This window comes from Diaphorina citri, unplaced genomic scaffold, assembly GCF_000475195.1.
Source record: "Diaphorina citri unplaced genomic scaffold, Diaci psyllid genome assembly version 1.1 scaffold804, whole genome shotgun sequence".
Taxonomy (NCBI): Eukaryota; Metazoa; Arthropoda; class Insecta; order Hemiptera; family Psyllidae; genus Diaphorina; species Diaphorina citri.
Window position 1 is genome coordinate 81,779 of NW_007378236.1, and position 15,385 is coordinate 97,163.

Genomic DNA, 15,385 nt, shown 5'->3' on the forward strand with positions numbered 1-15,385 from the left:
ATCTTGAGGTGTGGAATCTCAAACTGAAGAAGGTACAGAACTTTGAAACTTACCTAAATATTATTAAATAATGCTTATTGTAAACAATGTAAACTTGAATTAAACTGTTGTGGTTTAGTTAGTTGTTTCTATTTAGTTTGAGTTATTTTTCATTATTCTTTCTAACGTTTTCTAATGTGCTTAAGTGAATTTAGGGGCCTAAGTATGCCTAGGTATATTTTGTTCACTGGCTCTAACTCTCTAAAAACCTACTAGATCCACTTTTGCCTAAACAGTTTGTGTATTAGATTTATATTGTTTTGAAGAACAACCAAATAAACAACCAAATATAATGGTGAAATAGAAATATATGTTTTATTTGCTTTTAATTTTCAAAATATTGCTGTAGTTGTTAATGGCCTGAAGTATACAGGGGTTTTGTTCCTGAGGAAAATTTGATCAATCTTGTACATATTTTTCTAACTAACAAAGTGCGTTTTTTGAGGGAGCAGAAATCTCTTATTTAACACTGCCATCAATTTCGCGTGTGTGGAGATCGTTTTTCAAACCTGAATGGTAAATAGAACACAAGAGCAATATAAAAACAATCTTCATATCTTAAAAACTTCATATCTGTTCATAATTGCAAAATTTCTCTATAATTCTCGTAATGCTAAACTGACAAATGTGTAATTTGTGACTGTTTCGAACTATTTCAAATCCTGGAGACATGCTCACCCGTTAATTCCGAGCTCTTTCCTGAAATTACCATGAGTGAGCAAATCCTCATGGTATGGCAAAAGATTTTCAGATCAGATGAGTCTAAATGTAAGTACCTACTTATCTAGGATGTTGTCCTTGTCCTGTCCATTTCACCAGACTCCTTTTTTTTAATGGGACGGAAATAAAAGAATAAAGAAGGAAGTAAAAGTAAGGCAAGAAAGCTTAGAACAAAGTACGTATAAGTACTTATCGATTCTGGATCGAATTATAATAATCGAACACGCGTTCCTTCAATGCTTTAAAGTTCAAAAAACATTCATCACCTATTTTTCCATTTGTCCTTCCATCATTTTGGTCAAATGACATCAAATATTTCAGAGTATAAACTGCCAATGTCAGACCCATGTAATAGCGGATTTGTTTCACTTTACATGACATACGTATAAGTACTTATCGATTCTGGATCGAATAATAATAATCGAACACGCGTTCCTTCAATGCTATAAAGTTCAAAAAACATTCATCACCTAGGTATTTTTCCATTTGTCCTTCCATCCTTTTGGTCAAATGACATCAAATATTTCAGAGTATAAACTGCCAATGTCAGACCCATGTAATAGCGGATTTGTTTCACTTTACATGACATTTTGACTAATGCCCTCTCTTTGAGAAAACTGAGGAAAATCAGAATAAAAGAAATTGATTGCTGACCTGTTTTGGGTACTGATCACTCACAACCATCACTCAATGTCTAAATCTTTGAATGTCATTTGAAGAAGAAATAAATGGTCTCATTTCATTAACAGTTTTCATTAGTGTCCGTATGATAGTAACAGTTCCTACTAGAGAAAGTGCAAAGGGGCAAGGATTCTAACCATCCGAGATTTCATAAGAGCTCGTAAAAAAAAAAAAAAAAGGAAAGAGAAATTTGAAAAGACCAGAATCCTTTTTTTTTAATTGGACGGAAATAAAAGAATAAAGTAAGGCAAGAAAGCTTAGAACAAAGTACGTATAAGTACTTATCGATTCTGGACGAATAATAATAATCGAACACGCGTTCCTTCAATGCTTTAAATTTCGAAAAAACATTCATCACCTATTTTCCATTTGTCCTTCAGAGCATTTTGGTCAAATAACATCAAATATTTCAGAGTATAAACTGCCAATGTCAGACCCATGTAATAGCGGATTTGTTTCACTTTACATGACATTTTGACTAATGCCCTCTCTTAGAGAAAACTGAGGAAAATCAGAATAAAAGAAATTGATTGCTGACCTATTTTGGGTACTGACCACTCACAACCATCACTCAATGTCTAAATCTTTGAATGTCATTTGAAGAAGAAATAAATTGTCTCATTTCATCAACAGTTTTCATTAGTGTCCGTATGATAGTAACAGTTCCTACTAGAGAAAGTGCAAAGGGGCAAGGATTCTAACCGTCGGAGATTTCATAAGAGCTCGTAAAAAAAAAAAAAAAAGAGAATTTGAAAATTGCATTTCCTCAACAGACAACATGAACAATGAACATTGAACAATGATAAACAATAAGATAATAATCATGTCATCAAGTGATGTAGTGTAAGATAATTAAATCAAGATCCTACTTTAAAAAAACAAGTTGTATACAAATAGAACAATCGAGATAAGCGCATAGAACATTCATGAAGAAAATAGATACCTCAATGAAAATTCCATGGAATTTTCTTCGGCGCAACATGAACATTGAACAATGATAAACAATAAGATAACAACCATGTCATCAAGTGATGTAGTGTAAGATAATTAAATCAAGATCGTACTTTAAAAAAACAAGTTGTAAACAAATAGAACAATCGAGATAAGCGCATAGAACATTCATGAAGAAAATAGATACCTCAATGAAAATTCCATGGAATTTTCTTCGGCGCTTGCGGGGTTGTGAAAATCAATACCCCTTGCATTCACATTTCCAGACACTCAAAAACGTTACTTTACGACCGGTACATCTCAGGACTTCTACTATGGGCTAAATTTTTCTCGTGTTTTTTAAATTATTTCAAATATCAAAGTCGCCAAAAGGTTGACAAAGTTCTCTTGGGAGGCTTTTTGAAATCTAGTGAAGTTGGATATCAGAAGCATTCAAAATAACCGTGTCAAATTCATCTCATTCTTGTCAACAGAGAAGTAAGTACAGAAAAGCAGTGAGCTCTCTGAACACGTTGTTTTAACTGTCTTAAATTTGTATAGCTCCTTGCAGTTAGCTACTTAAGTATCTAGCCTTCAAATGGTTAAATTACCTATAACTTTATTACCTTCGATAGTATAATGAATTTATTGTACTCATTGTAAGTGCTAACATTTATTAGGCGTTGAAAATAATTATACTAATAGAACTATTGAGTTACAAATCTTGACTGATATTTTTTGCCCCACATGTCTTACGTAAACCTAGGTTAGGAATTTTCTAAATGAGGCAGTTTTTTTTTTTATACTTCAGTCCTTTATCCTTTATCGTGTCAGGTAGGTAGGTATAAAACATTTTCATTCTTCCTTGGATAGATATGTGAAGAAAAGAGTGTTTCTCGATTGCTATAAAAAAAAAAATAAAAAATAATAATAATAATATATATATCCTACTTATTCTCTAAAACCTACTTTTAATGAATCCAAAGACAACAATCCCGCAGATGTATAAAATCCAACATTCTCTCGTAATCCCACGTCCGGATGTACAAATAATGTACGTCTATGAAAACACCCGAGCCAAGCTGCACTTCATTGTACTGAGCGACAAGAATTTTATGTAAATGAACATTGAATTCAGTGTAAACGAACATTGCCGTTTTTTCACCTATTGATGTAAATATCTATTTTACCCTAATTACAATCGAGTGTTCAAAACGCAATCTATTGGTACGACTTGTTTTTCACCCTGGAAAAACTGAGGCCAATCTTCTTTTCAATGGTGACAACTTTGTCTTGTGGATTTGGCAATCATGTTGTCCAAAAATTTGGAATCTGTTGAGAAACTAAGAGATGTTCTGATTCAAAGTAAGATATTTTTATAAAGATTATAATATTTAGATTGACAAAATAGTGGGCTGTAATGAAAAAGCTTCATTGATGAATTTAGGTTAATTATTTTCTTCTTTCTTACCTAGGATTACACGTTCCCTATTTCTTCAAAGTGTGTCTAGGACTTGGTTTAGTCTCTGCACTCCCTTCCTCGATGAAGATTTTTCATGACTCCTTCAGTGGCCAGTATTGCATCAGTATTCTTTATAATCGTCTAGAGTCTCTAGAGCAGTATCACTCTTGTTAATGAATAGGCAATCAGGAATCCGTAGGGGCACAAATTGATAATGCAAATTTTTGAGATATGAGGCAGTATCACTCTTGTTAATGAATAGGCAATCAGGAATCCGTAGGGGCACAAATTGATAATGCAAATTTTTGAGATATGAGGGGGTCAAGTGAACAACGTCAATGAAAGTTAACCTCTGCCATCACGTATCATTTCTCCGTATGTTCTCAGATAAGAAAACAGGCCCATTGTTAATGCAGACAATGAACCTTCCTAATATATTTGAATAATAATAGATATACAGTAGAACCCCGATTTTATGAACTAATGGTTCTGGAGATTGGGACCAAGGGTAATTCATAAAATCGGGATTCCATATAAAAGTTCATAAAATCGGGGATACATAAGAAAACGGAGAAAACATGGCAAAATTTCGACAGAAAATGCTTATTTATTGATTCAGCAGTCTGTAGTCATTTCAAAGAACCTCCCTTCGCATTGAAAATCTTTCTCAAAAAGTCCGTAACTAATCAATTTATCAATTTCCCTCTTTCTTTCCAGTCGTAGATGATGTTAGTGTGTACAAATCTATTCTGGAAGATGAAGATGCCGACAAGTTGGATGAAGAGGCCCCAGCCCAAGGCACCCTGGTACCTGTGCACAACAACAATAACAGTCTCCCCAATAACAACAACATTTCGGTCAACGTTGAGAATGGCACCGCTGGCGCTGGAAGTAATCAAGTGGAGCCACCGAAGAAAAGAACCGTCAAAAATGACACCTATTTCTCCATAGCTAGTCAGGTGGTGTTCCCGTACATGGTGGCAGGAGTAGGGATGGTGTTCGCAGGGTTATATCTTCATAATGTACAGGTAAGCTTAATCAATCTAGATATATGTTATGGTGTAATAATTGGTACATTTTAGTATGTACACAATATTATTATATTAAGAAAGAAAAGCTCTTTGCCCGAAATAGAAATAATTGAACCATTTTGAATTTGGTTCTAGTGAAGAAAATACAAAAACTACTGATGTGATCAATCAATCTACGCTCCCACCCATTTTGGCAATCCATCCTAGTCATATCTACATATTTTTACCTTTTACCAATAGGCACGTACATAACCTCCCTAGGCCTATACATATTTAGGTACTTAATCGTAGTTTATACGTACATTAGTTGAATTCCTCCAGTCAAAAAATAATTAAGAACAACTCGCTCATTATTTTATAGTCAAGAGACCGCTCTACTGGTAAACTTCTCATGTGAAATCATTAGTCAGTGTCTTGAACCTATTTGTAATACGAGAATAGGAACCGACTCAGACAAGTTCTTCATTTGTCTGAAATTAATACTAACTATCATAATGATGCGAAAAATTGCATCGATCCTAAACCGTGGTACGATTAACTTGAATGTCAAAATCGTAACATTCACCTCAATTCCTACTAAATACTCCAAAGACCATGTCGGACATATTAATAAGGAAGGTAGCTCCCTGCTAAGACAGTGTTTGGTCAGATCAATTTGTCTGTGGCGTCTAAATGGACCTATTCCATTTCTGCAAGACCTGTAAACGTCGTTTTTAGACGAACAAGTATGATTAAATGAAATCTATTTAGTATGTATAGCCCTTCAGAATAGTAATAAGCATAACTAGGAAACTAGGTGATTATGATCTGTTGATACTCCTAGAAATGTCTTGAACTGTTGAAAGTGTTGATACTTGCATAGAAAAGTCCCTATATCCCCGTAATATCTCTTAGGTTTCAAGGTGTGTCCATTTTTCCAAACATAGTCGACCAGCTAGCGGCTATCTATCGACGAGGTGAATCCATGTTGTTGAGGCAGACGTGTCAGTAGATCGTTGGCCGGTCGACTATGTGTGAATACACCTTTACGTATATTCCCTCAGGATTCTCACCCCTCCCTTTTGATTTCCAGGACACTCCAGTCTATCACGGTGTCTCGGAGATCATGATATTGGTGCCAGCTCTGTTGGGTCTCAAGGGATGTGGACGTGTCAGTAGATCGATGGCCGGTCGACTATGTGTGAATACACCTTTACGTATATTCCCTCAGGATTCTCACCCCTCCCTTTTGATTTCCAGGACACTCCAGTCACGTGTCAGTAGATCGTTGGCCGGTCGACTATGTGTGAATACACCTTTACGTATATTCCCTCAGGATTCTCACCCCTCCCTTTTGATTTCCAGGACACTCCAGTCTATCACGGTGTCTCGGAGATCATGATATTGGTGCCAGCTCTGTTGGGTCTCAAGGGAAACCTCGATATGACCCTCGCCTCAAGACTTTCCACCCAGTCCAACTTGGGAAATATGGACGAACCCAGGAAGGCGATTTACATCATTCTTGGAAATTTAGCTTTAGTTCAGGTAATATTCTTCTCTTTTTTATCTTTAGTAGGTATGTATTATAAAATAAAAGCAGAAGTCAGCTCCCATGGCGTAGTGGTCACTGCGCTCACATTGCACGCGGGAGACCCGGCTTCGATTCCCGGCGGGGTCAAGAAATTTGTATCATCCAAATGATTGATTCCGTGACTGGCTGTTGCGGGGCCACTCAGCCTCGTGAGGAAAATGAGTAGCTATGACATATAAATGCGCATAGCGACCGGTGCCAGCATGTTACGTAAACATTGGATTTTAGGATTATTGAGATATTGGGAAAATCCTACAATGCTGCAGTGAGTACCAAAGTTGTGACATAATAACACAAAGAAACTGCATTTACAAATAAAAGCAGAATCCATTCCCTCATTCACTTAGATCTAGTTTTACCACCGCGGATTGTCTCAGGATTGAGTTCAATCCGAGGTTGCCCTGAGCATCTTAATGCCCAGGCAGACCAGGTCTTATAAGGAAATCTCGTTTCACCCCAATCCCGAGTTGGTAAACCCCAGCATTACTTATCGCTGTATCTCCAGAATTCCAACAACTAGAAAGCTGAAATTTTGTATGAATATTCCTGATATGTTTGAAATGTGCAGTGAGAGAGGATTTTACCGAAATCCAAACTATTCTCAATTTATGGTCAGTTTTCCGTGGCTAAGCACGGGCAATCTGCTAGTATACTTACTTACGTGTACTTTTTGCGATAACCCACATGGGGTCATTCCACCTTAGAAACAATCAAATCGTTATCAAAGAAACAAATCCAAACTGTTCTCAATTTATGGTCAGTTTTCCGTGGCTAAGCACGGGCAATCTGCTAGTACTTACGTGTACTTTTTGCGATAACCCACATGGGGTCATTCCACCTTAGAAACAATCAAATCGTTATCAAAGAAACAATTAAATTAGTTAAATAGTTTAGAGTTAGGACTAGTTAGATAAGGTACAGTACGCATACATTACAAGTAGGTATGTACATAATAAGTTAATTAAATTAGTTAAATAGTTTAGAGTTAGGACTAGTTAGATAAGGTACAGTACGCATACATTACAAGTAGGTATGTACATAATAAGTTGAAGTCGTTGAGAAACTAGATTAGCACGAATAGAGAAAAGTGTTACATTAATCCCAAATTTAATTTGAATTTTCGAACGGAAAACGTGCTTTCCAAGATTTACTTAGTACATACTCGTACCTACTTACCAATACAATTTTAGATTTAGTTTGTCTGTTCTGCAAGAGGTCTCAAGTAATTTTCATACAAAAGGGCCCCATTAGGCCCTTTTCTAAACAAGATCTACAGTTGACTGAGATAGGTTATTTGTGCTGAACATGAACAATACCAAGATGGCATGCATGGAAAAGGGCTACTTACCAATACAATTTTAGATTTAGTTTGTCTGTTCTGCAAGAGGTCTCAAGTACTTTTCTTACAAAAGGGCCCCATTAGGCCCTTTTCTAAACAAGATCTACAGTTGACTGAGCTAGGTTATTTGTGTTGAACATGAACAATACCAAGATGGCATGCATGGAAAAGGGTATTATCTTAATAAGTAAAATAATTTATTATATTATAAACTTCTAAGAGAACACGCATAAATATTGGCATCTTCATAACTCTGTCGATAAGGTGATCATTATCCTTAGTTTCCAAGAATCATAAATTTCCTCTTCTTCGTTTTTCTATTTTTACGCGATTCAAGTTAGGGTCGACATATACGGTGGTCTCTATGTATGGACTGATTATTAAGTGTCTCTTGGACAAGAACCAGCCAGGTGGCCAGGTCTATACCCATCTTCTCTCTCATCTTCCTGCCCAAGTTTTCCATCCATGTTTGGTCTCATGAATCACAAAAATTCCACAGTAAGTGTCTCTTGGACAAGAACCAGCCAGGTCTATACCCATCTTCTCTCTCATCTTCCTGCCCAAGTTTTCCATCCATATTTGGTCTCATGAATCACAAAAATTCCACAGTATTATGTCAGCATCGAACTATTCAAAGCCTCTTCTTCACAAGGTTTTCCGTGTCTGCGAGTAAGTGTCTCTTGGACAAGAACCAGCCAGGTCTATACCCATCTTCTCTCTCATCTTCCTGCCCAAGTTTTCCATCCATGTTTGGTCTCATGAATCACAAAAATTCCACAGTATTATGTCAGCATCGAACTATTCAAAGCCTCTTCTTCACAAGGTTTTCCGTGTCTGTAAAAGATCAGCTCGTTAAACTTTTAACTTGTTCGAGATAAGTCGATAAGTTTTGAGTACCTCTCTACCGATAAGACTGGTAGGAGTAGGACATAAGTCGATTAGCTCATGGAATTCTAGCCAGGTGCTCTTGTTGATGAAGATTCCTCATATCAATACGTAAAAAAAAAAAATGAAAGGCAAACCAGACATGTCTTGGTAGAGGAAAATATCGTCATCCATATTGGTGTTATGGATGGTCCATTCACATTATGAAAGATGTTCAGAGATCATCTCTTCATGAAGGATAACCTGTTGTATAACGGTTGTAAAAATAGAGTTTGCCAATTTTTGTTTAAAATTGAATATCTCCAGTGCAGTTTATGTTAATGATCCTACCAATTTCTAGGTAGACATGAGTTCCTCTTTACATAATTTAATAGGTAGTTGAGCAAATAAGGAATTTTATGCATCTCCGACTAATTGATGCCTCGGTTGTCTTTTTTATGTAGAATAAATTATTCATCATTTTACTTTAAATACTTTACTTGTTTTCATAAAATATTGAACTTGGTCACCAGTGCGTGTAAAATTGATATTCCCACCTGTCGATAAGGGTCATCATTTTTGTTGCATTTAAAACTGACCTTTCCTAACAAAATGCAGAAATTTTAAAATATGCTGATATTGAAACCCTTCATAGTATTCAAGTCTATGTGTGCATAAAATAGGATAGAATCATGTTGTTGTTGTTGTTGTTGTTGTTCAACAACAACACCAACAACAACAACAACAACAACAACAACAACAACAACAACAACAACAACAACAACAACAACAACAACCAACAACAAAAACACCAACAACAACAACAACAACAACAACAACAACAACAACAACAACAACAACAACAACAACAACAACAACAATAAGGATAGAATCATCGTCATAAGTGGTAACCATGATTTCCCACTGTTGCACAAAAGTCTCTTGAAGATTTTCCAACATGTTCTATACTCGTATTCTCAGCAACCACCTGCCTAATGATATTGACGGCTTAGCATAATGATATAAATTCATTCGAAATATATTTATTTGTTTTCTGATAACCAAATTTATTTCTCTTTCAGTGCCAGTCTCTTGTAGTTGGATTCATGTCAGCATCAGGAGCCATCATGGTTATCTTGTTGGTCCGACAAGAATTCATTTTCAGTCACAACATTCTGCTATTAGCTAGCAGTTTGTGTACGGCTGCTATAGCTAGTTCACTTTTAGGTAAGTCCAAAACTAAGTTAACTTTTAGGTAAGCCCAAAACTAGTTCACTTTTAGGTAAGCCCAAAACTAGTTCACTTTTAGGTAAGCCCAAAGCTAGTTTACTTTTAGGTAAGCCCAAAGCTAGTTCACTTTTATGTAAGCCCAAAGCTGGTTCACTTTTAGGTAAGCCCAAAACTAGTTCAGTTTTAGTCAATACTCCTTTTAGGTCAATTTTAGCTATAGTTCAGCTTTAGAGCCATAGCTTATCCAAGACCTTTGTTAGAGTTTTCATGACTTGTATAAATTTTAGCTAGATTTAGATGTACATACTTTGATTTATTTGCAAAACAATACCCTACTTCAGCTTTAGAGCCATAGCTTGTCCAAGACCTTTGTAAGAGTTTTCATAACTTGTATAAATTTTAGCTAGATTTAGATGTACATACTTTGATTTATTTGCAAAACAATACCCGTTATACAAGCTCATGTTAAAGTGGAACCTTTGAGCAAGCTCGCAGACTATGCCCCAATGGTCTTCGAGTATTCTCAAAAATCAACAATCACTTAATACGAGTTTGTATGACCAAGTGTAAGACTTTGTTTAAGAAACCAAACAAATTCATAACTTTGTCAATATTTTTCCAGGTTTTGTCACGTGCTTTGTGGCAGTCTCTTCCAGAATGATTGGTATCAATCCAGACAATATTGCCACGCCCATTTCTGCTACTTTGGGAGATTTGGTGTCTCTAACTCTGCTGTCTAATATTGCATCACTGCTCTATAATCCTGATGGTAAGAAAGGGTTTAACCTTTTGAAGATGCCCCAATAGTCTCCGAGTATTCTCAAAAATTAACAATCACTTAATACGAGTTTGTATGACCAAGTGTAAGACTTTGTTAAAGAAACCAAACAAATTCATAACTTTGTCAATATTTTTCCAGGTTTTGTCACGTGCTTTGTGGCAGTCTCTTCCAGAATGATTGGTATCAATCCAGACAATATTGCCACGCCCATTTCTGCCACTTTGGGAGATTTGGTGTCTTTAACTCTGCTGTCTAATATTGCATCACTGCTCTATAATCCTGATGGTAAGAAAGGGTTTAATCTTTTGAAGGAGATTTCAAAACTCCTACTTTTTTGTTGTCCGTTCGTAGTTCCTGAACAAAATGTTTTGCTTTTCTTAATTTATTACTTTGCCGATTTCAAATGAGTAGATAAGTTGAGAATTGCTATGAACTCTCAACGATTTTCCAAGTACCCTACTAATTACACCGTCCTACCCTCATTTATTAAAATAATATTGTCTTAGACTTTGAAATGACTAATTAAAACGTTTTGTGCTAGTCGGCTGAGGTTAAAGAGTCTTATTGTGCAAAAAGTCTCCAGCAATATTGTCAATGTGGACATTGCTATAATTGCATTAATAAATAATTACTCTCTCAAATTCACAGGTGAGTGTTGTTCCACCATTTAATGCATTTAGACTTAAAGGTTTAGGTACTTGGTTCATCAAAGAAATATAAAAAGAAAGTTCGTCTTTCCTTCGGCAAAACGAAAATACGTAGGTACCAGTTAGTACGGTAGCTTATCGGAAGAACTATTGAGACATCTCGTGACTAAATGAAATAAAAATACAATGACATTGTTATCTATCAAAGAAATATAAAAAGAAAGTTCGTCTTTCCTTCGGCAAAACGAAAATACGTAGGTACCAGGTAGTACGGTAGCTTATCGGAAGAACTATTGAGACATCTCGTGACTAAATGAAATAAAAATACAATGACATTGTTATCATACAAATAGAATGTTGTCAGTGAGCAAATATTCTAAGCAAATAGGTATTACTTCGTATTCTTCTTCGGCTCTTGGTTTTGTTCTTTGATCCTATTCGAGCAGTACACTTTCGCATTATTTGCGGGTACATCCTTTTACATACAACCGAGATGTCTATCCGAAAATGGGAGTTTCGGTCAGAATTTTCCCGCCCTTATTTGGATTCGAACTCAAAATTTTCCGACTAGGTCACAGGGGTGGGAGATAGAATAGGTACAATATACAAAACCTAAGTAAATTTTGTGTTAGTTGTGTACATAATCTGTATGGTAGATAAATAATCATTATAGATAGTAGGTACCTAGAATGGCGGAAGGAATAGACCTAATTGATGTACCCTATTACATAGATACTCTCTTAGGTATGTACGTACCTATAACCAAAATGACAGGGGTGGGAGATAGAATAGGTAGAATATACAAAACCTAAGTAAATTTTGTGTTAGTTTTGTACATAATCTGTATGGTAGATAAATAATCATTATAGATAGTGGGTACCTAGAATGGCGGAAGGAATAGACCTAATTGATGTACCCTATTACATAGATACTCTCTTAGGTATGTACGTACCTATAACCAAAAAAACCTCTATAAATCAAATTAAACACTTGGTAGTTTTATTATTTTATTTTTTAAATTGTGTTTTTTGGTAAAGTCGCTCAACTATCTATCAACCAAACGTGGTTGTACCTACCAAACGTGGTTGTAGGTATGTCTACTATGTCTGTTATTTGCCAAATCATGCAGCTGATGTAAGAGTGTTGGGTAGGTATATCTTTTTATTTCTACGGAATAATTAGGTAAAAGTATCTTTCAATGCAAATCTGTATGTTTATGTGAAATTTCGACACATTACTGTTTCAGGGAGACAAAATATACTCATTATAAAATTTATCGTTAATCTTGAGGTGTGGAATCTCAAACTGAAGAAGGTACAGAACTTTGAAACTTACCTAAATATTAATAAATAATGCTTATTGTAAACTTGAATCAAACTGTTGTGATTTGGTTAGTTTTTTCTATTTACTTTGAGTTATTTTTCATTATTCTTTCTAACGTTTTCTAACTCTAACTCTCTAAAAACCTCCTAGATCCACAGTTTGTGTATTAGATTTATATTGTTTTGAAGAACAACCAAATATAATGGTAAAATAGAAATATATGTTTTATTTGCTTTTAATTTTCAAAATATTGCTGTAGTTGTTAATGGCCTGAAGTATACAGGGGTTTTGTTCCTATAGAGCTCTCTTGTATGTTTACGAATTGTATATTTTCCTCATATTATATAGATACTCATAATATCTATTATGTATATCACACAGTGTGTAAATGTAAAGTTCTTCTAATATAATGCTCGTTGATATCTGAATAGTACTTTTATAGCTACTAGTATTATTTTAAAAGTAAACAGAGACACAAGATGGATGCCTTGTCTCCAAGTTGAGATAACCTTTTAGTCCTAAAGTTCGTAGAATTGTTGTAAATGTGTAAAATAAATACAAATGTCGAATTGGGAATGATGGAAATTTCCACTTTATCAGTTTCCTACATTCGTTGGAGTATTTCTAGATTTATTTTGATGTTCCTAGGTCTACGAGTTCCTTTTAAATTTTAGTATTGAAGAACAAATAAAACAGTACACAATACTTGGTGTCTAACCCAAAGCTTGTTTTTGAACTGCTTTCGAATTGATGTTTCTTTGCAATAGTAGTTTGTTGGGCATTTCTTCTTCGCTTTCATCAAAATGAAAATCGGGACTTTTAAGAGCCATTGTATCTGAGTTTACGATGAGAAGTAGAAAATAGTTATTGTGCTTTCTATGGTTTTGATTTTAGTGATGGATGTATGTGTACGGCTCTCATTTGATTCAAATTTGATTTTAAAAATTAACTGAGTTCCTCGTTACATTTTAAATTAATTCTAAATTTGTCATTTAGTCCCAATTCTGATCGACATTTTCAAAACTTCTTGAAACCTTCCTCTTTACGCAATAAAAAAACATTTACTCCTAGTAAACAGTGGATGCAACCTTAGCCAAGACGTGAAGGTACGTTCCAATTTTATCTTCCTATTCAGAGGTATGATGTTTCTTATCAAAAATTAAAAGTGTATCAACAATAACATCAGTGGCGACCACGTGAGATAAGCATGATATTAAAAATTAACTGAGTTCCTCGTTCCATTTTAAATTAATTCTAAATTTGTCATTTAGTCCCAATTCTGATCGACATTTTCAAAACTTCTTGAAACCTTCCTCTTTACGCAATAAAAAAACCTTTACTCCTAGTAAACAGTGGATGCAACCTTAGCCAAGACGTGAAGGTACGTTCCAATTTTATCATCCTATTCAGAGGTATGATGTTTCTTATCAAAAATTAAAAGTGTATCAACAATAACATCAGTGGCGACCACGTGAGATAAGCATGATAGGGGAAACAGGAAATTAATTGACGTTAAGGCTGGTAGCTTGTAGCAAATGTTGTTTTTCGATTGGTTTTTCGGTGCTAAAGTTTGTGTAGTGCAAGTCTTCAACCCATCATGGTTCCAATCACATGCAATGGGCAAGACCCTATCCCCTTTTAGATTTCCGCCACTGTCCATATCAAATAATGAAACTTTGATCAAGCATACCCCCATGAACGATTAGATTAGATTTTTCAATTTTTTCGGTGCTAAAGTTTGTGTAGTGCAAGTCTTCAACCCATCATGGTTTCAATCACATGCAATGGGCAAGACCCTACCCCCTTTTAGATTTCCGCCACTGTCCATATCAAATAATGAAACTTTGATCAAGCATACCCCCATGAACGATTAGATTAGATTTTTCAAATATTCGTGATATATTCGTTTTAGTTCATTGTAAATCAGTTTTCCGTCAATCAAGTAACTGTCGAAAAGTTTCCAAGTGATCTAAATTTACCTGTGCGCATTTTCCATTGTTTTCCTAAAGTAAGAGTTTTTGCTGAACAATACGACGCTATTTTGTTAAAAGTTTCATCATTAGTTTAAGTATAAATAAATAACAAATCTTTTGTAAAATTTTAAGTTTTCACTGTCAATCTATTTCTTTTTCGTCGTACAACTTTTCAAGGTTTTCTTTTCAGGGCTCGTTAAATTCGATATTCTTTCTTTCTATATAACTCACACATTGTTACAGATAATCATGAATTTATTAGTTTGTTTTCATAGAACTATCAAATAAGTATTGAAATTTTGTCTCTCAGAGATATCTCAAAGACTCATCAAGTTAAAATCCTTGTTAAAACCTACTTTTAATGAATCCAAAGACAACAATCCCGCAGATGTATAAAATCCAACATTCTCACGTAATCCCACGTCCGGATGTACAAATAATGTACGTCTATGAAAACACCCGAGCCAAGCTGCACTTCATTGTACTGAGCGACAAGAATTTTATGTAAATGAACATTGAATTCAGTGTAAACGAACATTGCCGTTTTTTCACCTATTGATGTAAATATCTATTTTACCCTAATTACAATCGAGTGTTCAAAACGCAATCTATTGGTACGACTTGTTTTTCACCCTGGAAAAACTGAGGCCAATCTTCTTTTCAATGGTGACAACTTTGTCTTGTGGATTTGGCAATCATGTTGTCCAAAAATTTGGAATCTGTTGAGAAACTAAGAGATGTTCTGATTCAAAGTAAGATATTTTTATAAAGGTTATAATATTTAGATTGACAAAA

At 35.0% G+C, this 15,385-nt stretch overlaps 1 protein-coding gene across 1 annotated transcript in view; it reads left to right on the forward strand.

The window, feature by feature from the left end:
* The first annotated feature begins 438 nt into the window (after positions 1-438).
* The window catches only part of LOC103512173 (solute carrier family 41 member 1), a 30,391-nt gene continuing 15,444 nt past the window's right edge, over positions 439-15,385 (forward strand). The window contains exons 1-6 of the mRNA XM_026825734.1: positions 439-807; positions 4,550-4,860; positions 6,208-6,387; positions 9,719-9,863; positions 10,489-10,635; positions 10,786-10,932. Coding sequence (XP_026681535.1) covers positions 750-807; positions 4,550-4,860; positions 6,208-6,387; positions 9,719-9,863; positions 10,489-10,635; positions 10,786-10,932 — 988 coding nt within the window. The 5' untranslated portion in view covers positions 439-749. The remainder of the gene's footprint in view (positions 808-4,549; positions 4,861-6,207; positions 6,388-9,718; positions 9,864-10,488; positions 10,636-10,785; positions 10,933-15,385) is intronic.